A 23,177-nucleotide genomic window follows, 5' to 3' on the forward strand; every position below is an offset into this window, starting at 1 on the left:
CCACTCTGGGAGTTGTAGTGTTCCGCCCCTCGGATCCAACGGCAACCCGAGTGGGTTGAAACTCTGTTACCCAGAAGGCCTGGCAGGACCGCCGTGGAAGCCGGAATTCCTGGGCTAGTCGTTCTCGCCCGCAATTAGCGGAGCTTGTTGGCGTGGCCCACAAGGCTCAGCGGGGCTGCACGAGGGTAGTTGCTAAGCAAGGGGATCTTTGGTGAACTGCCACCTGGGCCAAGGCAACAGGAAGTGAGTAGCCCTGTTCCGGAAGCTGGTTATGAAACCCCTAACATTCCTTTGCCCCCTCAATCACCATCTTACTCCGTTGCTCTTTGCAGGGGTGGGAGAAGGAAGTGTAGTGGGGTAAGGAATGCACCCTCAGGGTCACTCACAATCCCTTCCCAGTTCTTCTTCCCAAAAAACAGTACCTGGGATGAAGACACCGAGCAGTAATCGCTACCACAGGACGGGTCAGGGCGACAGGCTTTAGGGACCACACCTCAGCCTGTGCCCGACCTTCCACAACTTAAGCGAAGACAGATGAACCCTGCCTGCCGTCAGCCCGAAGAGGGCGTCAAAGCCCAAGGGGAGATTGGTCCTTCTGACTTTTCCTACCTTCCAGCCCTCAGATTCATTCCTACCCCTAGGTGCCCGCCATGCCTCATATCGACAATGATGTGAAACTGGACTTCAAAGATGTTCTGTTGAGGCCCAAACGCAGCACTCTTAAGTCTCGAAGTGAGGTAAGCCAGCGTCTCTACTTGCTGTTTCTTGACCCCCAAGCTCCTGATGGGCCACAACCGAGAAAGATACCTGATCCTTGTCCTAATGCAGTACATGTGTTTTGGATGAGTGAAATGCTCAGTTTCCTATTCATATCTGCAGGTGGATCTCACAAGATCCTTTTCATTTCGGAACTCAAAGCAGATGTACACTGGGGTCCCCATCATTGCAGCCAATATGGATACTGTGGGCACCTTTGAGATGGCCAAGGTTCTCTGTAAGGTAGGACTTCTCTCATGCCTCTTCCCCATTGGTGTCCAGTTAGCCCAGCTGACTGCCTAGGTGGTATCCCCATCCCCATCCCCAGTTAGTTCTCTGACACTTAGCAGTCAGGATGCCCTGACTTACTATCTTCTCTAGTGTTAAGTCCCCTTTACATGACAAATTCAAAGGACCATCTGAATTAGTGAGATTCAAAGCTAAATTTTGCTCCCATTTTTCTAACATATGAACAGACCTTTCCCTTTTGTTCTGTCTAGAAGTTTATACACCTTGCCGGCTTTTGCCGTGACCCAGGTCACCCCCTCCCAAGTACATGCATCCCTCCAGTCATACCATTGTTCACTGTTTTTTTTGTTGTTGTTGTTGTTGCTTTTGAGAAAGAATCTTGTTATTGCCTGGGGTAGAGTGCCGTGGCATCAGCCTAGCTCACCGCAACCTTAAACTCCTGGGCTCAAGTGATCCTCCTGCCTCAGCCTCCCAAAGTGGTAGGATTACAGGAGTGAGCCACCACACCCAGCCCCCTTTTTTCTTTTTATAATCTTCATCTTCCTTAAGTCGTAGGTTCCTGGGAGTTTCTGGGATGTGCCCCAAATGGAATATGCTTTTCTTTTATACAGGTTGTTCACTTTGAAAATGGAAGATGCTGCTGTCAGAAATATTGCATGCCTCTATACTTTTAGCTGAGAAGGTAGATGGTTACCTGGGCACTTTGAGAACATGTGTACTTCGCTGGTTAATCCATGTAGCCCTGGTTGATGGATTCTGCTACTGTTTGTGGCTCCAATAGCCTTGAGGACTGCATCTCTCTTTTTCCATTTTTGATTGCTGTGTCTTTGTGGAATGTCTCTTGTCATTTGAGGTTGATAGTTATGCGGTTTTATTACTTTATTCCTATAACCATTCACTAACTGCTTAGGAATCTTACTGTTGCCCATTGTCTGCCTGCCCTAATCAGTAGAGTTTAGGAATGGTGAATCTGCCTGTAGAGTTAACAGACATGCTGTAATACATGAACCTTATTGGGGACTGTCTTAATGCCTTATGTTGAGACTGGCTTTCAGTATTGCTGATAACTGCTAACGAAATCAGATTTTAGAGATAGAGCCAAATCTCACAGTAATAATAAAAAGGTTAGATGCAAGCGTCTTTTTATAGGCTTGGTATGTAATCAGATAAAGGCTCATCATGCTACACTATGCTAGTATATCTCCTAGGTCTGCTGACCTCCTAGAGTGATTTTTCTTTATCAGTGTGTTGATGGTAAAGTGTTGCTGAGAAAGAATTCAATACCAGCTTTAGCTAATGTTGATCTCTGAGTGAGTATAGCACTTCCTTGTTGCTGGCTGATACATGACTTCCTTGGGTTTCTTGTCAGTTGCCAGATCTGTGCTGTCAGCCAACTGTTGTCTCTTGTCTGTTTGCATGTGTGCACTTTTTTTTTTTTTTTTTTTTAGATAGAGTCTCACTCTGTTGCCTGGGCTAGAGTGCCATGGCATCAGCCTAGCTCACAGCAACCTCACATTCCTGGGCTCAAGCAATCCTTCTGCCTCAGCCTCCCAAGTAGCTGGGACTACCGGCATGCGCCACCATGCCCGGCTAATTTTTCTCTCTCTGTATATATTTTAGCTGTCCATATAATTTCTTTCTATTTTTAGTAGAGACAGGGTCTCGCTCTTGCTCAGGCTGGTCTCGAACTCCTGACCTCGAGAGATCCTCCCGCCTCGGCCTCCCAGAGTGCTAGGATTACAGGCGTGAGCCACCGTGCCCAGCCCATGTGTACTTTTAAAGCACAAACACCAGCATTCACAGTGGCCTTTGAATGCCTTTCTCTGAGTATTGGGATATTGTTTGCAGTTTGTTGAGCTAGAGAATATGAGCCTGATCAGTCATTATATCCTTGAACTTGGTTGACTGAAATAGACTGAGTGAAACAGACTTTTCAGCTTCACCCATGGCCCCAACAAGAAAATTTGTCCTTTATTCCAGTAGAGAAGGAGAAAGGGTAGGGTAGCACCTTATCAGCTCTATTAACCTTAAGGCATTACCCTTTGTGGACACCTAGACCTACTGACTTACTGCTGGTAAATGAACCAGAAGATAGCAAAAATAAATTAGTTTAGTACTAGGTTACCTTAGGATGAGGGGCTAAGTCAGTGTGGAGGAATACAGACTCCATCCAGCCTCTTGATGGTCTTCCATGTCTGCTGCTTGTCCCACTGAACTAACAGCTTGTCCCTGTCACCTTTCAAGTCAGAAGCAATGTATGTGCTGGCAGGTGAAATCCAATCTGGATCACTCAGTACTTTGGTGGGAATATCTGACAAGTACTAGTTTATGATAAAAACCCCTACTGATATTTGTGGGAGAATAATTGTTGAACTCAAATCCCAGCTCAACCACTGACCTCTTCGAGTTGCTTTCCTTCCAAACTTCAGAAATTTTTTCCCTCAGAATTATATAAAGGTCTATTTCTAGAAAAAGAGACCCTAATGAAGTTTTCTCTCCTTTTTTTTTTTTTGGTAAGTGTGAAACAAAATTTATTGATGAAGGACAAGATAGGTTTACAGAGCAAGAGCAAGATATAGGTTTACAGATTAAGAACAAGATACAAGGAACAGAGCCCCACACCCCCCCCATAACAAGAGGGCTAGTTTTCTCCTTTTTGACAGTTCTTTCTTCTCCCCAGTTCTCCCTCTTCACTGCTGTCCATAAGCACTACAGCCTCGATCAATGGCAAGAGTTTGCTAGCCAGAATCCTGACTGTCTTGAGGTAACACTGGGCCTACCCTGCTCCTTTTTATCTCAGTTTTCCAAGAATGTTTTTTTGGCTTCCTGGGGAACCACCCTCACCAGTGACCTCTATTGGCTGCTCACCAGATCATCTCAGATAAGATGCCACAGGCTAGTCTAATGCCTCCCATGATAATGGCCGTGTTTCTCCCACAGCATCTTGCTGCCAGCTCAGGCACTGGCTCTTCTGACTTTGAGCAGCTGGAACAGATCCTGGAAGCTATTCCCCAGGTGAACTATATATGCCTGGATGTGGCAAATGGCTACTCTGAACACTTTGTTGAATTTGTAAAGGATGTGCGGAAGCGCTTCCCTCAACACACCATCATGGTATGTTTTCTTATTCTGCAGTTGGTCCACTTCTCTCCTTCCACTCCATTTTGTTACATCAGTTCATTTCCCTTCTGCTGCATGTGATATTCCTAGTCTATTTAATCATGATACTGGGTGATTATCCATGGTTCCAGGCTTAAAGTGCTTGTTTATTGGTCCATGCAGTATCTCTGACCCTTGATTCATCATCTTTGTAAACTGAGTGTCCCTGACATCACTCACCAAACCATGATGGGACATTTATGCATTGTATATACCTGTGGTAAATATACATCTACCCACTGAAATGGACATGTGCTACTATCACATAAAGAGGGTTACCTGAAGCAATTTTTTTTTACAAGCTTAGGGGAGTGATGAGAAGGCCTCATTTTCTTCCAGCATTGAGGGATGTCCTTAAACGCAAATGCAGCTGGGTAGGTGGGTATTTAGGCTATATTACCATGTTTTCCCCCCTTCCCTGAAGCCAAAGAGGTTCTTTGACAGAACTGCTTAAAGACATGTTTGGATCTCTTGGGGAAGGGGAGGTAAATCTCTAAGTCAGATCTGAGCTTGGTCTAGTAGTTCCCTTTGATTTATTGAATGCTCCTTCATGGCACCTCATGTCTCCTTTTTGTTTTTGAGACAGAGTCTCACTCAGCCGCCCTGGGTAGAGTGCAGTGGTGTCATCATAGCTCACTGCAACCTCAAACTCCTGGGCTCAAGTGATCCTCCTGCCTCAGCCTCCCAAGTAGCTGGGACTATAGGCCCATGCCACAGTGCCCAGCTAGTTTTTCTATTTTTAGTAGAGATGGGGTCTCAGGCTGGTCTCGAACTCCTAAGCTAAAGCAATCCTCCCACCTCAGCCTCCCAAAGTGCTAGGATTACAGGCGTGAGCCACCTCGCCCAACCTGTCTCCTTGTTGATCATAACACCTTATTGCCTGAGGCAGTAAAGTGGACCCTGGAGCTTGGCTTTATCCTAGTTCAGCAGTGACAGTGGCCACTCACCCCCCTACCTCAGCTTGGTGTCAGGGGAATGGGTGGGAAATGGGGTCCTCTGAAGTGGCTACCATAGAAGCCCTCAGAGGCCCTAGTAGAGGGGACCGAGGCACATTTTCTTTGTAATAAAGTTGGAAAGTCATTGGTCCAGGCATACTCTATATGAGAGTCTGCTATTTCCTCTGTGTTTCTGACCCTAAGGATGCTCTATTTCCATTGCTCTGTCTCAGGCAGGGAATGTGGTAACAGGAGAGATGGTGGAAGAGCTAATCCTCTCTGGGGCTGACATCATCAAGGTGGGAATTGGGCCAGGTAAGTTGGTTCATTGAGGCCGTTGGCCAGTCCTTTGGTAGCAAACATCTGTGCAGCACTTCACGCTCACCCTTGTCATGTTCTTCCTAGGCTCTGTGTGCACCACTCGGAAGAAAACTGGAGTGGGGTATCCACAGCTCAGTGCAGTGATGGAGTGTGCCGATGCTGCTCATGGCCTCAAAGGCCACATCATTTCAGTAAGGCCCAAGGGCAGGGTAGGGTCTGAGGCTGCCAAACAGCTGGGTTTTCTGCAGGGTATGAAGGCTCGACCAGGACTCCTAGGTTCTTGTCAGCTTTGAGGTGGGCCATTGGGACATCACTGAGAGGGCTTGGAAAAATCCATGCTGTCTGTTTGAAGTGCTCCTTACTTTGCAGGATGGAGGCTGCAGCTGTCCTGGGGATGTGGCCAAGGCTTTTGGTAAGGAGTTAGGGCATGGAAGGAGGATCCTGTAGAAAAGATGAGTCACCTCTGAGGGTCTTGGGTCAGGCTAGGAGAGGCTCGGGAAGCCATTCAGATTCTTTGATAATATGAACTCGTGACCCTGAAGCCTATGGTATCACCTGAGGCAAGCCAGCAGGGGACATCCTGAGACTCTGATTTGGACTCTCCAAGTGTGGCCAGAGCCATCTGACTGTCCCCAGGATTGTTGTACAATGTAGATTCCTGAGCTCCACCCCAGACCTATAAAATCAGGCTCTAAGGAATGGGGCTGCAAATCTCCATTTTGCATAGCTTCCGAGGTGATCCTTACTCACATTAAAGTTGGAGACCTTTGCTCTTGGGACACTTGAAATGAGTCTTGTTTAGCTGGATATAGCAAAATGAAATGACCAGAAGATGGTGAAAACAGCAAAAGGAGGGAGCAAAAGCCAGGCAGGGAATCTCCAGAGGCTTTTTTTTTTTTTTAAATCTTGGGGAAATCAGACCACCCCCTGAGGAGTAGAGGTCAAGCAGAACAAGCCTGTGTGGTTGTGGGTCAGCTAGGGAAACAGAAGCAGGAAGGTGGTGGATTCATTGACAGGACTGGGAATTCAGCGTGAGTTGCTTTTGAGGGTGGCCACATGGGCTTCTTGGCCAGATTCATCTCTTTCCCCACTCCTTGATGCTGGCAGGGGCAGGAGCTGACTTTGTGATGCTGGGTGGCATGCTGGCTGGGCACAGTGAGTCAGGTGGTGAGCTCATCGAGAGGGATGGCAAGAAGTACAAGCTCTTCTATGGAATGAGTTCTGAAATGGCCATGAAGAAGTATGCTGGGGGCGTGGCTGAGTACAGGTATGTGGGGAATCTCAGGAGCTGAGGGTTCTTGGAGAGCATGACTAAGTAGTGTGGAGGCAGAACTCATGCCTGCTGGGATACGATGGTGCAGTTCTTGGGAGAAAAGTGGTAAACCAGGGCTCAATGCTAAGGACTGGGGAAGAGTCCTTGGGCTTAAGGAATCCAGAAGGAGAAAATAATAAAGTGTTTCCTACTCTAAGGGCCTCAGAGGGAAAGACAGTGGAAGTTCCCTTTAAAGGGGATGTGGAATATACCATCCGAGACATCCTAGGAGGGATTCGCTCTACATGTACCTATGTGGGAGCAGCTAAGCTGAAGGAGTTGAGCCGGAGAACTACCTTTATCCGAGTCACGCAGCAGGTGAATCCAATCTTCAGTGATGAGCGCTAGACCTGAGCAGTTCTGCCTTCCCGAGGCCCCAGCACTCTACTATGGGGCCTCCCAAGTGGGCTCCTCACCCATCACAGCTACGGCGGCTATGTATTACTTCTCATTTCCTATCGACTCGCTCCTGAGGGCTCCTGCAGTAACTCTATACTTCTTTATCTGCACACACAAAACGCCCAGGGCACCCACTGGGGAGGAAGAAGACAGTCTGAGAAAATGACATAAAATAATCAAATGGGAATCTGGGGACCCAACATCCTGAAGATTATTAAAAGGATGCTGATTGACATTATACATAAATGTCTGATATAGCCTTGATCTGGAAGAGGCAGACTTTTAGGATCATGTCTTATAAATGGGACCTTTGAATATCTAAAAATCTCAAAGTGTTTACATATTTGAAATACCTCAATAAAGAGAGATCCCACTGACTGTAAAGAGATGCTGGCACTTTCTGCACAAAGTTGGCATCTGGGTGCTACTCGAAGGTGGGTGGGGTTAGGGTTAGCACTGACCCAGTGGGCTCAAGGACAATGAGTATTATTCCCATGAAGTATCTCCATTCTAGTCCCATCACCCCCAGACACTCTGGCAGCATGAGAATTCACAAAGTATAATCTGGCATTAGGACTCATATGTGTTTTCAGAATACCAAAAGGACATTTCCCTTCCAGGCTCTCAACCCTGGTAACCCTCTGGGCACACAGCCGAACAAGTGAAGAAAAAAAGGCAAAGGGATTCTTCAATTCTGGAGAGGCTGGTTCTGTTTCTGAGGAATGACTTTTGCTGACCTTATGGAAGCCTTAATTCCCCTCTCACATAAAGACCATGTTCTAACAAATCCAAAGTTTAATAATCAAGCATTACAAAGTATTTTAAGCAATGTAGTCAGGTAACCCAAGCCTGGGCTTCCACTTAATTCCCACTAACCTGCTTGCAGAGCTGAGGAGGCAGGAGACAGGCAGAGTGCAAAGGGCATTTTAGTCCTGTCATAGGGGTCTAGAGCTGTCTATATAGTCATGGGAAGAGCCAGGCATGGCACTGGGGCCAGAAGGGGGAAGGTATTCATAGAAGGTGGGGATCAGGGTGTCAAACTTTGTCTTCTGATAGTTTTCCAGAGTCTCCTGTAGGGAAGGGAGCAGGGAGATCCTATCATCCCAAACCATTCCCTGAGCCCTCTGTATTCTGGAGCATGCGGATTTCTCAGTTTGCTTTTTTTTTTTTTTGAGACAGAGTCTCGCTCTGTTGCCCGGGCTAGAGTGCCGTGGTGTCAGCCTAGCTCACAGCAACCTCAAACTCCTGGGCTCAAGCAATCCTGCCTCAGCCTACCGAGTAGCTGGGACTACCAGCATGCGCCACCATACCCAGCTAATTTTTCTCTCTCTATATATATATTTTTAGCTGTCCATATAATTTCTTTCTATTTTTAGTAGAGACGGGGTCTCGCTCTTGCTCAGGCTGGTCTTAAACGCCTGACCTCGAGCGATCCTCCCGCCTCGGCCTCCCAGAGTGCTAGGATTACAGGCGTGAGCCACCTCGCCCAGCCGGATTTCTCAGTCTTTTTCTGCCCATCCCCTTCCCCAACTTTCTGCTCCTTCCTACTCACCTTTCCATCCCTCTGGCCATTTTCTTCCTCATCAGAGTCTAAAACCAAGTCCCCTATGGTAATGACGGAGCTGCACAGAGGTGGAGAATACACTGCAGGAAGGAAAACAGAATCAAACTATTCCTTCTAGGTGAACAGAGGCTCTCAAGAGTCCCCAAGAGAAGAGGCTATCTGATCCAATCCTGACTCAGACTTCCTACCTACCTGGCTTCCTGGGCCTAGGAGGTGATAATGATAGTCTCAGGGAGTCCATGGAGCAATCCAGGCAATTCCTAAGGTGGGAGCAAGCAAAGAGGACAGGGTAAAGGGAAAGCAGACAAAGAATGTGCTCCTAGTGGGGAGAAGCAATTCTGTTCCACTCACTCTTTCTGTTCTGAGGCAGACAAGTCAACTAGGTTCTCCTTCAGAGCCCTTCCCTCCAGAGTCTGGCATGGATTCTTAGACTTCCCCGCGGAGGCTGCTCTTGTGCACACAGCATCTGCTGGATCTGCTGTGTGCATCCCATGTTCTCTGTTTTCAGGCTTAGATATGACCTGGGTTGGTGAGCCCAGATTCCTAAAGGGGAACAGCATGACCGTGGGGCGCTCCTTATGGCCTCCCCTAGCAGGTGCCCACTGGGACTGGACTCTTCGCTGGCCTAGAGGGGCCAGGTTGAAGTGGTGACCAGCTAAAGGTTCTGGGTGCTTCTTTGAAGCTGGTCCCTGAGGAAGGTATGGGCCAGGCTTGGCTTTTGGCAGAGGACTGTGAAGTGCTAGTCTTGGTTGCTGAGGAGCAGCCTGTTCCATGGGCTCTGTGAGGTTCACTGAATCGGTAACAGAACACTCTGGAAAAGAAAATGAGGCCCCTTATAAAGGGAACAGATAGCAGAATAATTCAGTCTGGTTTCTTATGCCTCAGGCCCATGTACCTATTCCAATAGGCTGTCTAAAAAGGTCCCATGTTAAAACACTATACCACCAAATTCCTAGTACCTGGAAGTGGCCACCCCATGTCCACACCATACTGGCTCATGGCAAGAGAAGAGGTGATAGAAACTCCAGGCTGCATCCAACTCAGCACATCTTGAAGCTGTGGGCAGGGAGACACATATGAAGACAATAGTCCTAAGGCAACCACCCCACACTCTGCCCTTAACGTGCTTTGCCCCAACAAAACCTGCTCTGTCTGCGGTGTAGGCAGTGCTTTTTCCAGCTGACACAAATATTCAAAAAACAGCTTTTCCATAGCAGCCAGAAAGAGTTCTCCATATTCTTGTTCAAGTTCCTGCAGGGATGAAAGAAACGGGTCAGAAGAGGATCAGAGAAAATTGGAGACCCACAGCCTCCAAACCAGCCAGTTTCACCTGTAGTAGCTTTGAAGCCAAATCCACAGGAGCCTCCGACAACTCCTTCACCTGCTGACAAAAAGTTTCCTGTGCCTCCAAAATCTTCCTCAGATCTTGCTTTGTCTGTAGAGGATATGGAGGACAAGTTAGGGGCCCCAGGATCCAGTAGCCAGCAGGAGGGGCAACAGGTTAGGGCTTGTTCTGGGGATTACTCACAGCTTTGGGGTCCCGTACCACAGGTCCAGATTCTGGGAAGTGGTGATTCAGAGCATTTAGGACTTGGGCCCAAGGCTGCCCCTGCAGGATCATCTCCACCACCACCTGCACGGTACTAAACTCAGAATCCCCACTTCGGGGCAAGCTGCCTTTTTCCAACTGGTCTCACCCCCAAGCTGTGGGCCTTGTCAGGTCCTCGCATCCCACCCCTTTCTCCCGTTCCGACTTGCTCCGATACCTTGGCCTTTAGGCCCATGCACACGCGTTCATGGTGCCGGTAGCGAACCAAGCCAGGGGCGGCAGCGCGCAAGGATTGCAGAAACTCCAGTACTTGCGGGAAATGCTCCACGTAGCGTCCGCGCACGACTTGCCAGGCGGCTGCGGCTGCGAAGCGCAGAGTTGCAGGACCGGCCCCCGGGGGGGCGGCCATGGCCAGCGGGCTCCACCCCGGGGAGGTCCCTTTGTGTGCTTTGATCTAGGTGAGGCTTCCGGCCTCCTCTTAGGGGCGGGGTTCCGGCGGCCTTCAGTGGCTCTGATCGTTAGATCTGCGCGGGATACTTCGTGATCCGACTTAATTCCCTTCCATAGGCCACCAGAATTCTGGGGGGGTCTTCTCCTAGCTCAGGCTGGAGCCTGAATGGAGAAGCTGACTGTCTCCGATGACACCCCCCTTGCGCTCAGCTTTAACGCCGCCGCGCTCTGGAATCACTTCCGGCTCTGAGACTAGTTTCTCTTGCTCCGGAAAAGGGCGGTAAGAGAGAACCAATGGGCGGCCAGGCAGGAAAATGTGACGTTGTGCCATAAGGCCACGCCCAGACGGGGGCTGGTCTGCGCGGGCCCTCAGCCCTCGCTCCCCTGCGCTTAGGTTGGCTTCTGAGGGTGCTGTAGCTGCTCGTCTGGGTCCTCCCGGCCGCTACCTTTCTTCGTGGAGCCTACAGAGAAGTCTCGTCGCTCCTCTAAGGCTCAACTTCCTACTCTGTAAAGCGGCGATCATGCCATCGCTTCTCCCTATTGTCTGCACCCCTTAAAGTACAAGTCCTTAAATCCCAGACCCCGAACCAATGTCTGCAAAGCCCTCCCCGGGCGGCGCGTCGCTTCCAGTACTAATTCGACTGTTCCTTTTACAAAACAGGAGAGGGCGCCCGCCTTCAGAAAATAAAGTACGAAGTTAGAAAAGCTACATCAAATTGTCAGCCTGGTTTTCTCTGAATAGTGGAATTGTAGGTAATTTTTTGTACTTTTATTTGTTGCATCTTTTCAATATCGTGTAGTTTTAAAGTTAAAAAAAAAATTTTGTTGCTCACTGAACCCGAGTGAGCCCCCGCTAATGTAATTGTACTTGGCCGTCTCCTTGTCATCCTTTATGATGCCTCTCCTTATTTCCGTTACTAAGCGCAGAACCTGATACAGTGTACACTCTTTAATTGTTGGCTGAATTACTTACTGTCTTGACTACCTAACAAGGATTTAGTGAAACTTCTTATTCTTTGGTCCATCTCTTCCATTTCGGAGCTAATGGCTCGCACTTGTCTCCACCGCAGATCAGTCTTCTGAGCTGATCCACACATTTAACTGCCCCTGAAACACACCCAGTCCCAACGTGTCCCAATTGGACATGTGGAAAATTCTAGTTATCTTCCTTTTCACCTTCATTTATTCCTTCTCTAATATTCTTTTTATTTTATTTTATTTATTTATTTTGAGACAGAGTCTTGCTCTGTTGCCCGGGCTAGAGTGCTCTGACGTCAGCCTAGCTCACAGCAACCTCAAACTCCTGGGCTCAAGCAATTCTTCTGCTTCAGCCTCCCGAGTAGCTGGGATTACAGGCATGTGCCACCATGCCCGGCCAGGAATTTCTTTTAGTATGTCTTGCAAGGCAGGTCTATAAATTCCCTCACTTTTGATTGTTTGACATAGTATTTCTCCTTCCCTTTTGAAGGATAATTTCACTGGACACAGAATTCTGGGTTGATGGGCTTTTTCTTTCCTTAAACACTTTAAATACTCCACTCTTTTTAGGTAGGGATCAAATCTGCAGGTGGTGGGTGTAGGCCAGGAGGGTGGTTCCTAGGGCCAGAGAAGCTGCGGGGGACCAGTCAGGGGAAGGGACTGCAGGGAAACGCAGAACACCTTATAATCATTCAGTACTATCCCACACCTCCTGTCAGCCCTCCCCAGGACCAGGCCAATAAAAGGAAACTACCTGGGAATCCTCAATGTCTTTCTCCACTCGTGGAGACTGACCTGTTCCTCTCTAAGGAACATATTTTTGCTTTGAGTAGCTTCCTTTACTTTGACTTTGTATAGTTTCTTTCTTTTCTGTAATAAACTGTGTGGGATTGCTTTGTATTTGTGATCACTCTGTCATCAGCTCAACTTGGTACCAGTACTCACTCTTGACACTGGGAACTGAGGACAAGGGAACATCAAGATAGACCTAATCTTCTCTTCTTGCTTGCATAGTTTCTGCAGAGAAGTCTGAGGAAATTCTTACACTTGCTCATCTATAGGTAAGATTGCCTGCCATATCCCTACTCCCAGCTTCTTTCAAGATTTTATTTATTTATTTATTTTTTTGAAAGAGAGTCTCACTCTGTTGCCCTGAGTAGAGTGCCATGGTGTCAGCCTAGTTCACAGCAACCTTAAACTCCTGGGCTCAAATGATCCTCCTCCCTCAGCCTCCCAAGTAGCTGGGACTACAGGTGTGCACCACCATGCCTGGCTAATTTTTTTTTCTATTTTTAGTTGCCCAGCTAATTTTTTAATATTTTTATTTTTATTATTATTTTTTTTATTTTTTTTTATTTTTTATTTTTTTTTGAGACAGAGTCTCACTTTGTTGCCCAGGCTAGAGTGAGTGCCGTGGCGTCAGCCTAGCTCACAGCAACCTCAAACTCCTGGGCTCAAGCGATCCTCCTGCCTCAGCCTCCCGAGTAGCTGGGACTACAGGCATGCGCCACTATGCCCGGCTAATTTTTCTATATATATATTTTTAGTTGTCCATATAATTTCTTTCTATTTTTAGTAGAGACGGGGTCTCGCTCTTGCTCAGGCTGGTCTCGAACTCCTGACCTTGAGCGATCCACCCGCCTCGGCCTCCCAGAGTGCTAGGATTACAGGCGTGAGCCACCGCGCCCGGCCTTTAATATTTTTAATAGACATGGGGTCTCACTTTTGCTTGGGCTGGTCTCGAACTCCTGAGCTCAAGCAATCCTCCTGCCTCAGCCTCCCAGAGTGCTAGGATTACAGGCATGAGCCACTGCACCAGCCTTCTCATTTTACTTTGCATACCAAAACCAAAAATAAAATTAAGAAATCTACAACTAGGCGTATCATATTCACTCCTCAGAAAATTGAAAAACTGAATTCTCAGACATGGCAGGATGGGAGGTCAGACATGCCTTGTTATACTCCCTCCTTTTTGTGGTTTAGACACAATAACTGACCAGAATGATTGTTAAAATAGAAATCAGAAATCGCAGGACTAACAGAATGGACTCTTTGTGACAATAAGACACCAAATTATAAAGAGAACCTAAGGCCATGCCAGACAAGAGTTAAGTCTCGCATCCCTACACTTAAAGAGTTAACTATGTTCTAATTGCCACAAAGTTTTCCTCTAGAAGCTAAACAAGCTCTGGTCTTTTTTCTTTCTTTTTTTCTTATTTTTTATTTTCATTTTTTTTAAGTATAAGCTTATAACAAGCACTGGTTTTGAGATAAGCAATATTAAAACAATTGCAGCTCATTCACCCCCAGACCCTGACTGACCCCCCTGCTCCAGGAGCCATAATTACAGACTTGATTGGATGAGAAGCTAATTTCAGTAACTTTCTCCTAATAAGAAGATCACAGACTGGTTGTGGCTGGTTTACAGAGGCTGCATATTTGAGTGCATTCATGTCCCTGCTTCACCTTCTGATGTATCAGGCCTAGTTGTAATAAACTTAAATGTTAAGTCTCCACCCCTGAGTGAACATGGGTCATATGTGACATGAATGTTTGCTTGTCATGCATTCATGTGACTCCCTTTCATGGATATTCATAGCTCCTCCTGTAACCTGTTGAAATGTATACTTGGCCAACCCATTCAGCATAAATCCCCGTTCCACCCTCCCCTTCCTGGAAGTGCCTGCCTTTCTGTCTCTGCCAGAGCCTGTCAGGATGGCCACCTTGCAGCCTGTAACCCTTTATAAGATAGAAGTAGTCTCCTTTCTAAATTTATAAATTGTGTGATTTTTAAGTTGACTGCTTGGTGTTCTCTGGACTTCCTGGATCTGTGTTTGGTGTCTATTGTTAATTTGGGGAAATTCTGTCATTATGGCTCCATTTTTTTGCATTCCTTTATTTTCTTCTCTATCTGCTATTCCTATTATGTATGTGCTATACCTTTTGTAATTGGCCCAGAGTTCTTAGGTATTCTGTTCTATTTTTTTTCATTCTTTTTTTGTTTTGCATTTCAGTTTTGGAAATTTCTAATGCGATTTCATCAAGTTCACCAATTATTTCCTAAGCCATGTCCAGTCTATTGATGAGTCCATGGAAGACATTCTTCATTTCTGTTACAGTATTTCTTAAAAAATATTATTTCTAGCCTTTCTTTTTGGTTCGTTCTTAAAATTTCTATCTCTCTGTTTATGTTATCCACTTGTTCTTTCATATTGTCCACTTTTTCCATGAGAGCCCTTATCACGTTGACCATAGTTGTTTTAAATTCCTGGTTGATAATTCCAGTATATCTGACATATCCGAGTGTGGTTCTGATGGCTTGCTCTGTCTCTTCAAATTGTGTTTTTTTGTCATTTGGTGTGCCATATAATTTTTTGTTGGAAGTCAAATGTATGAATAAAAGGAACTGAGGTAAATAAATGTGAGGTTTCATGTTTATCTGGCCAGGGATTAGGCTGTTTTTATTGTTTGCTGTAGCTGTAGGTATGAGAGGCTAAAATTTCCCTGGTGTCCTCATTATTGTCTCCCCTATTGGCGTTGGTGTTCCCTAGAGACTTCTTAAATAAGGTCTGAGATGTGCAGTTCTCTCAGTTGTATCCCCCTGTTATTATACAACAGCTCTATTAGTAAGGTGTTGGGGGAGGGAGGAAGAGTCCTATAGTCCTGCATTTGGCTGGGTATTTCTCTCGTCCAGGTCAATTAGTCTCCGTCAGTGACCTGAGTTAGTAAGAGTTAGTTTCTCTTGAGGGCAGGCCTCCTTAAGAACAGACTGCTCTGAATGTATTTCAAAGTAGCTGCTTTTCCCCCGACCCTGCCAGAAGCACAAGTGGGGTGGTGGGGGCAGTCCTCCAGCTTTCACTGTGAGAACCTGGTAAAGCTTCTGGAAGTAAAACTAACAAAAGTGTGGGAACCCCCTAAGAATGGGGCCCTGGAGTATTTAACTCTCAAGTTTGTCCACACCGAGCCTCCAGCTATTTTTCAGTTACAGTTTAAGTTTTCCTACTGTGGTGCTGGGTCCCACAGAAGGTTCTGCTCCTGGGCCTCTGCTGGTAAGTCGTGATTCTCTGTATCCGCCTTTTTGTCTCTCCAATTTTCAGGGCAGTGGTTTGCCTTGCACCCTTAATTCTCTGAGAGATCCAAGAAGAGTTGTTGAATTTCAGTTTGTTCAGCTTTTCTCTTGTTGTGAGGGCAGGAATGAGGACTCCCAAACTTCTTACATGCTGGACTAAAAACAGGAAGTCATTATCTTTCCTTTTATAATCTGCTCTTCTTGCTGGCCTCCATATTTCTGTGCATGGCACTCCTCTTCATGGCTCCCATGAGTCAGAAACCCAGGCCACCACCCTTAAACCCCTCCTCTCCAGATCTAGTCCATCACCAAGTCTAATCAGTTCTATTTCCCATGTAACCTTCAAATTCACCCCTCTTTTTTCCATTCTTACTGCCTCTACCCTATTGCAGTTTCTCCCCTCTCTCACCTTGGGAGGACTCTAGTCTCCCCACCTCTAGCCTAAACCCCTCTAATTTTTTTTCCACGTTGCTTTTATCATGAATCTTGTGAAATGCAAAACTAATATCATTCCTAACTGAAAGCTCCCTGTTACTTTCAGAAGAAAGTTCAAACTCCTAAATATGGCATAAGGATTTTTAATGTTCTGGCCCAAGCTTACTTCTTCAAGCACATCCCTTGCCACTTTGTACTGATCATGTACCTATGTGCCAGTCCTCATCCAACTGTTTGCATTTTCCAAATATACTGTGTTGTCTCACACAGTGCTGTGCTTTGCACGTGCTGGATGATTCCTCTGTACTTCTCTGCCTCTTGGACTTGATTTTTTTTTCTCATCTTTCATGTGTCATCTGGTAGTCACCTCCATGAAGCCCTTCTAAATCAGCCCAGGCAGAGTCACAGGTCTCTGGGCTTCTCAGCATCCTGAACATCCCTCTGTCACCATGAAGAACCTATGTCATACAGTTGTAAGGAACCTATGTCCTTGTTGTAAGGATTAATGAATTAATAAATATAAAGTGCTTGTAACAGAGCCTGGCTCCTGGTAAGTGGTACATACGCATTTACTACATTTAGAATGTTTACATGTCTTTCACCTCCCCTGGGCAGGAACACCTTAAGGGAAGAACTTGTTTCTTTCGTTCTTTTTTCTTTTTTTTTTTTTTTTACCTACCTGCACACATGTGCATGGAACAACTTGTTTTTTTCTTGTACACATTACATTTCTGGCGCCTCATGCTGCACCTTGTTTCTGTGTTTATAGCTATCAGGAACAGTTCCATTTTAGCCCTCTTTTCCTGCCCTGGGAGCCCTTTGTCTTGCAAGCCATTTTTTTTTTTTAAAGAGTGTTTTATATTTTGAATCAAAGGTCCATAATAGCACAAATCTAAATGTCTTGGTTAAAGCTGTATTTCATATATGCTACATCCAAACACCTTGATCACAAGACTCTCATTTTATGTTAATGACACTCTAATGAGAAAACTACATGCAAATGTGGTAAATAGTAATTAGGAACTAATATGCAGCCTGTATCCGTTCCCAGAGGACATTGCTGTATGCTGAAACTGTTTTTATACAGTTTAAGTTTCACCTGAGCAGATTTCCTGTTTCCTTATGGTGGAGGGTGAAGTTGGAGACTGGTATGTTTCACAAATGTGATGTTATAAAGGGCAAAACCTATGATGTGTATAAAAGCTGGCATGCTGGAAAATGAACTCCCAGGTGCAGATGAACTGTTGTTTCTCCTTTTAGCTTGAGTTGTAGGTAATAAATCTATTAGCAAATATTCATGTTGTCTTGACTATTGTACTCCAACATAACTGTAAGTCCATACATCTTTTGTTAATAAGATAGCAGAAGGCTTCATGGTTCTGCAGGCTGTACACAAAATATGGCGCCAGCATCTCCTTCTGATGAGGACTTCAGAGAGCTTCTGGTCATGGCAGAAGGCAAACCAGGAGCAGGCATGTCACATGGTAAGAGAGGGAGCAAGAGAGGGCTTGCAAGCCTTCTTGAACTGAAAGGTTCCAGAAGACATGTGGTCAACTCTCAGAACATCAGGCACACAATCTCATGGCCACTGCTGGCCCAGCAAGGGTGTAGGCAGGGAGAACACCGAAAAAAAGTGCAGCTGAGAAGGAAAATGGAAGGCTGTTGTTCTCAATCCTTGTGTGCATAGGAGGCAGACCCTTAGTGAGCTCACTCTGGGCCTCTGCTGCAGGGATTCTGATACATGAAGTCTATGCTGGGGCCCAGATATCTGGATTATTAAAAAACATTTCAGATGATTATAATGGAAGTGGTCTAGAGATTATACTTTTCATTCAAACCAAAGGGAACAGTTTCATTCAAACCAAAGCCAAAATTCACTCAAAGGAAAATTTCCAGGTAGAAGAAAGTTATACAAAGAGTGCTAACTCTGTCTCTCTGAGCCTCAACTTCCCCTGTGGTTTTCTCTCTCTGATGAGGGATACCTGTCCCTGTACCAGTGGATGACACCACCAATCAGTCCTGTTCCACAAGCTGGAATCCTGCTCCTCCCTACCTCTCTGGTCACATGCCATCCTTCCTCGAGCCCTGCCAATCTGACCTCTTGGGTATTTCTTCAAAGCTGTCTACTTCTGGCCTCAGCACCACCACTCTAGCCCAAACCACCATCTCTAGCATAAACTTCTACAAGTGCTTCCCAGTCTGTCTCTGCATCCAGTCCAGCCTGCTCCAATCCGTCCTTGACACTACAGACAGAGTGAACTGTTCAAAACACACAATCTGGGCAAGTCATCTCCAGTCCTTTAAACCTTTCAAAGGCTTTCCACTGCTCTAGGGCAGACCAAGATCCTTAATGTGGCAATGAGGCCCCACAAGGCTTGGCCCTGTGTCCCTCAGCTTTATTTCCTCCACTCTGTCCTTTGCTCTCCTTGCTTTAGCCACACTGGTCTTCGCTTAGTCTTGTTGAATCTTTCAGGCCCTCTTCCACCCCACGGTCTTTGCACAGGCTATTCTGTTTGCCTGGTGTGATCTCCCTTCCCTCTCTGCCTAGAATGCCATCTTGTCCTCAAGGGCCACCTATTTAGGTAGCACTTTCCTAACCACCACCACTGGGCCAGGTCATATGCCTTTACTGCAAACTTCAGAGTCAAGTATTCTCCTTTGTGTTGTGCAGTTATTCGATTAATCTCTGTCTCTTTCTCAGACTGTAAGCTCCACAGGGCAGGAACCAGGTTTGTTCTGTGTTCCAGCAGTTAGCCCATCGCTTGGCACATGTCACCAAATATTTGTTAAATGGCTAAAGGATGGGATCCCTTAGCTACCTCCACGTCTGGGCCCGGGTCTTCTGTAAAACCCTGGTCCAACTGTGGACAAAAATTCTTTTCCAGGATGGATGGGCCTTAGAACAATTAAAACTAGCCATTATTTTAAAAGATAATTTTATTAAAAACAAAATGCAACCATTGTAGTCTAAATTTGAGGAACATTTATGAGTCACATTTTGTAAATTTTTGCTTTTAAATTTGTAATTAGCTCCACCTGGATTACTATCAGGAAGCTAAAACCTCTCTCTTTCTCTCTCTCTCTCTCTCTCTTTTTTTTTTTTTTTTTTTTTTGGTGTTTCTAACCTTCCCAGAATTTTCCAAGAACTCCAACCAAAAGGGCAGGCGTTTTAGCTTCCACGCTTGCTGCGGAGAGCCCTGCTGTCTATCAAGCTTCTTCTTTCTACTCAATGTCCTCTTAGAAAACTAACCACAGGGGCTGGTGCTGAAGCTCTGAGGGCTCAACACCCAGGTCTAGACATCACTCCCTGGGCCAAGGGGTTGCAGGAGCTCCCAGCATTAACCACAGACTTTGTCAAATCACACTCACCCCCACACAGGGTTCAAGGACCTTTGTACCCAGCCTAGTTCCCCACACCTGGGGTGGTCCCCTTCCCTGCTGTTGGGTCTGAGGTGAAGCTCCCATAGTCCACACTGATCTTCCCTACTTTAAATCTTGAGGCAGAAGCAATTAAGGAGAATACTGGTTCTTCACTCAGGAAACTCTGAGCATCTGATGCAAGGAATCCACCTCCTCCCTAGTGATCAGCTTTGTATACTAGGGTTCTCGGGAGAACCAAAGTAGCTCACCGAGACTCAGAGACAATCAATGCCTAGTCACTGCCTAGTGGCACCAACTAAGTGGGCAACTTAAGTGGATTTCTTAAAACTAAGGCTAAGAACACCTTCTCTTGACTGAAAAAAAAATGCACTGTTATAAAAGGGAGATGATTACATAAATAAATATAAACAGCATAAAATAGATTTCCCTAGCACAGTTTTCTGAGGTGCAGTCCCAGTAAGAGTTCTGCTCTGATGGTCATTATTCAGCTCCCTAAGTGCCCATTTCTCTCTTTCCTACAGCTAGTCTAGTCATCCATCTTGCATTCTTCCCACAAATGCTCCAAAACATGGAGCACTGCTTCCCCAAACTGCCAGAGTCCCTGGCATTTTCCAATTTAGTTCATCTTCTACTCAACAAATGTTTCTTGAGCACCTACCGTGTGCCATGGACTGTGAGTCAGCCGTGAGTAAGAGAGAGAAGGTCCCTGCCCTCATGGGCTTGCATTCTAGTCAGAGGCAAATTCAAGGCCTAAAGTCCTAACAGATTAACCCTGGAAAATGGGGATTCTAATGCCCACCCCCAGAGAATTAAGGGAAATCACCTCCATATAGTACCTAGTTTGAATTTAACTCAAAGTAGGAGATCAACATATTTTTCTTTCCTTCCAGATGTTTGGAGAATGAGTGTTGCAAGCATTTTTGAGCTCTAATAAATATGGGGAACCAGAATAAAATGAACAAATGTGAGGCAAGTTACAAAGCTGTTAGAAATTTCAAACTCTCACGAGTTTTCCTCCCTGGTGTTCAATGAAAAGAGATGCTGTTGTATTGCTGTTCAACCTTTCTGGAAACTAATTTAACAAAACATATCAATGACCTTAAATGTCCTCATTCCCCTTTATCTAATCATTCTAACTTCAGGAGGTTTATCTTAAGGAAATAATGAAAAACTAGCACAAAGATATGCTTGTGCAAAGACATTTATCACAGCTCTGTCTGTAACAGCAAAACATAGAGAACATTGCTGTTTGTAACAGCAAAACAGTAAATTTCCAGGAATGAGGGATTAATCAAATCATGTCACATTTATGAGACAGAATTTGTTCATTTGTTATTAAAAATGAAGTACAATCACTGGAATTTTTCCCATAAATTTAAGGAACAAGTATAAGTCACATCTTACAAATAGTTGCTTTTAAATTCATAAGTAACAAACAAGTATTGTGCACCTATATGCCAGGCCTTGTTTTAGGTGCTGGGACATGGGTGTGAACAGGACAGATAAGGTCTCAGCTCTTTGTTTTTTTTTTGTTTTTTTTTTTGAGACAGAGTCTCACTCTGTTGCCCAGGCTAGAGTGAGTGCCGTGGCGTCAGCCTAGCTCACAGCAACCTCAAACTCCTGAGCTCAGGCGATCCTCCTGTCTCAGCCTCCCGAGTAGCTGGGACTACAGGCATGCACCACCATGCCCGGCTAATTTTTTCTCTATATATTTTTAGCTGTCCATATAATTTCTTTCTATTTTTAGTAGAGATGGGGTCTCGCTCTTGCTCAGGCTGGTCTCGAACTCCTGAGCTCAAACGATCCGCCCACCTCGGCCTCCCAGAGTGCTAGGATTACAGGCGTGAGCCACCACGCCCGGCCTGGTCTCAGCTCTTTGAAGCTCATGTTTTAGAAAGAGGAGACAGAATCTAATAAATAAACACACTAATGTTAAAAATAAGTGCTATGTAGGACACAAAATAAAATAGGGTGATTTGCTAAAGAGATTGGGAGGCAGGAAAACTAATCAGATTGGATGGTCAGGGGAGACCTCCCCAAGGAGGTAACATTTGAACTGAGACCTGAATAACAGGAGAGGGCTGGTCACACACCTTCCTCTAGAGGGAAGAGCAGGGGCCAAGCCTTAGGTCAGAGGGTGGAGAGTTTGAGAAGTAGAAGGACCACCTGGCTGGAGCAGAAGGAGCAGGAACATGTAGGGCAGATGAGGTTGGAGAGGTCTGTAGGAGCCCAGTAGGTCAGGGTAGGACTTTGGATGATGGGAAGGCATTGGAAAGTTTTAAGCAGGAGCATACCAGGGTGTAATGTGCAGGTTAGGAAAATCACTGGCTGTGTAGAAATTAGATAATATTCAGGAACAAGAGTGGGAACCCACCAGGGGCTTTGGCAGTTCAGTAGGTAGAGGGTGTGGCGACAGTGTCACTGGAGAGGATGAAGATTCAGAGGTATTTGGAAGATAGAGCTTACCAGCTCTATCTTGCTAATAGATTGAATAGTAGAGGGGAGATAGGGGAGGAATGGAGGGTGACTTGTAGATTTTGTCTTGAGCAACTGGGTCATTATAGTAACATTGAGATGGGAAAAACTAGGGAAGAAGAGTTTGGGGGTGGAATTAAGAGCTCCTTGGGCCACTTTCAGAAGACAGACTGTGAAGCCAGACTACCAGAGTTCCAATCCTATTCTGGCCTGTTAAATGATTTTGGACAAATTATCTAACTCCTTTACCTCCGTTTCATCTGTAGAGGGGGTATAATATACAGCCTACTTTACAAGGTTATTGTGAAGATTATAAGAGTTATTATATATAGATTAGTGCCTACTTATTTACACCGTAAGTATTTAGCAAGCATTTATATGCACTGACTTCCAAAGGACTTTGGCTTTGGGTGAAGCCAGTAGAAGGTTTTGAGCAGAAGACTGACATGATGAGATTCCTACTCACTCTGGCTGCTGTGTGATGAACAGAGTCTGAAAGGGCAAGAGTGGAAGTGGGAGAATGATGAGGACGCTGCTGCTAATCCAGGTGAGAGATGAAGGCAGCTCTGGCGGGTGGCAGCTGCAGAGGTGTCGGGAGCAGTCAGATTCTGGACACGTGGATGGAGAGCAGAACCATCAAGACTTGCTGACAGATTGGATGTGGGATGTGAGAGAAAGAAAGGAATCAAGGATGACTTCAAGGTCTTGAGCCCAGGACACTCAGAAAGATGGAATTACCCTTCACTGAGATGGGGGTGGCAGCAGGAGGATATGCTAGAGGGAGTCAGGAGTTAGATTTTGGGCATGTCACTCTGGGAGTGTCTATTAGATATTTAGTAGAGATGTTGAGAAGGCAGCAGATACACAAGTTTGAGGTTCCAGGAAAGCAGCAGGGATGGAGATACAATTTTGGGAGCTGGTGGTCCTCAAAACCATGAGACTGGCTGAGGTCACGTAGGCAGAGTGTAGCTGGATGAGAGAGAGCACCAGGGTGGAGCCCTGAGTCACTCTGCACCCTGAGGCTGAGCAGAGGAGGAGGAGACTGTGAATGGCAGCCACTGAGACTCAGGAGGGTGTTGGCCTGGGAGCCAAGACTAGTGTACGGTCTTTAAAAATGGTGTTTTCAAAGAATATTTAATATTGTG

At 45.9% G+C, this 23,177-nt stretch overlaps 2 protein-coding genes across 13 annotated transcripts; one reads left to right on the forward strand and one right to left on the reverse strand.

Annotated features, from left to right (window-relative positions):
* The first annotated feature begins 14 nt into the window (after positions 1 to 14).
* GMPR2 (guanosine monophosphate reductase 2) lies at positions 15 to 7,530 on the forward strand. 7 transcript variants are annotated; one of them, XM_069486109.1, is made up of 11 exons: positions 15 to 243; positions 617 to 737; positions 880 to 999; positions 1,555 to 1,687; positions 3,686 to 3,769; positions 3,946 to 4,119; positions 5,333 to 5,414; positions 5,505 to 5,611; positions 5,790 to 5,832; positions 6,528 to 6,687; positions 6,891 to 7,530. In XM_069486109.1, the coding sequence occupies exons 4-11, from the start codon at positions 1,640 to 1,642 to the stop codon at positions 7,078 to 7,080; spliced, it is 888 nt and encodes a 295-aa protein (XP_069342210.1). In that variant the 5' UTR covers positions 15 to 243; positions 617 to 737; positions 880 to 999; positions 1,555 to 1,639; the 3' UTR covers positions 7,081 to 7,530. The 7 variants fall into 7 exon arrangements, with proteins under 7 accessions (XP_069342210.1, XP_069342175.1, XP_069342166.1 ...); XM_069486117.1 differs by lacking the exon at positions 15 to 243 and adding an exon at positions 309 to 357; XM_069486074.1 differs by lacking the exon at positions 1,555 to 1,687.
* TINF2 (TERF1 interacting nuclear factor 2) lies at positions 5,800 to 10,911 on the reverse strand. Of its 6 annotated transcripts, none has more exons than XM_069486045.1 (9): positions 10,462 to 10,911; positions 10,224 to 10,328; positions 10,026 to 10,130; positions 9,839 to 9,946; positions 9,655 to 9,751; positions 9,047 to 9,527; positions 8,888 to 8,955; positions 8,684 to 8,775; positions 5,800 to 5,861 (listed from the first exon to the last, which is right to left on the reverse strand). In XM_069486045.1, exons 1-9 carry the CDS (start codon positions 10,651 to 10,653, stop codon positions 5,841 to 5,843), a joined length of 1,269 nt encoding a protein of 422 aa, XP_069342146.1. In that variant the 5' UTR covers positions 10,654 to 10,911; the 3' UTR covers positions 5,800 to 5,840. The 6 variants fall into 6 exon arrangements, with proteins under 6 accessions (XP_069342146.1, XP_069342137.1, XP_069342120.1 ...); XM_069486036.1 differs by lacking the exon at positions 5,800 to 5,861 and adding an exon at positions 7,814 to 8,201 and having other exon boundaries at positions 9,047 to 9,506; XM_069486019.1 differs by lacking the exon at positions 5,800 to 5,861 and adding an exon at positions 7,814 to 8,201.
* Positions 10,912 to 23,177: the final 12,266 nt, after the last annotated feature.

The sequence above is a fragment of the Eulemur rufifrons genome, chromosome 2 (assembly GCF_041146395.1).
Source record: "Eulemur rufifrons isolate Redbay chromosome 2, OSU_ERuf_1, whole genome shotgun sequence".
Taxonomy (NCBI): domain Eukaryota; kingdom Metazoa; phylum Chordata; class Mammalia; order Primates; family Lemuridae; genus Eulemur; species Eulemur rufifrons.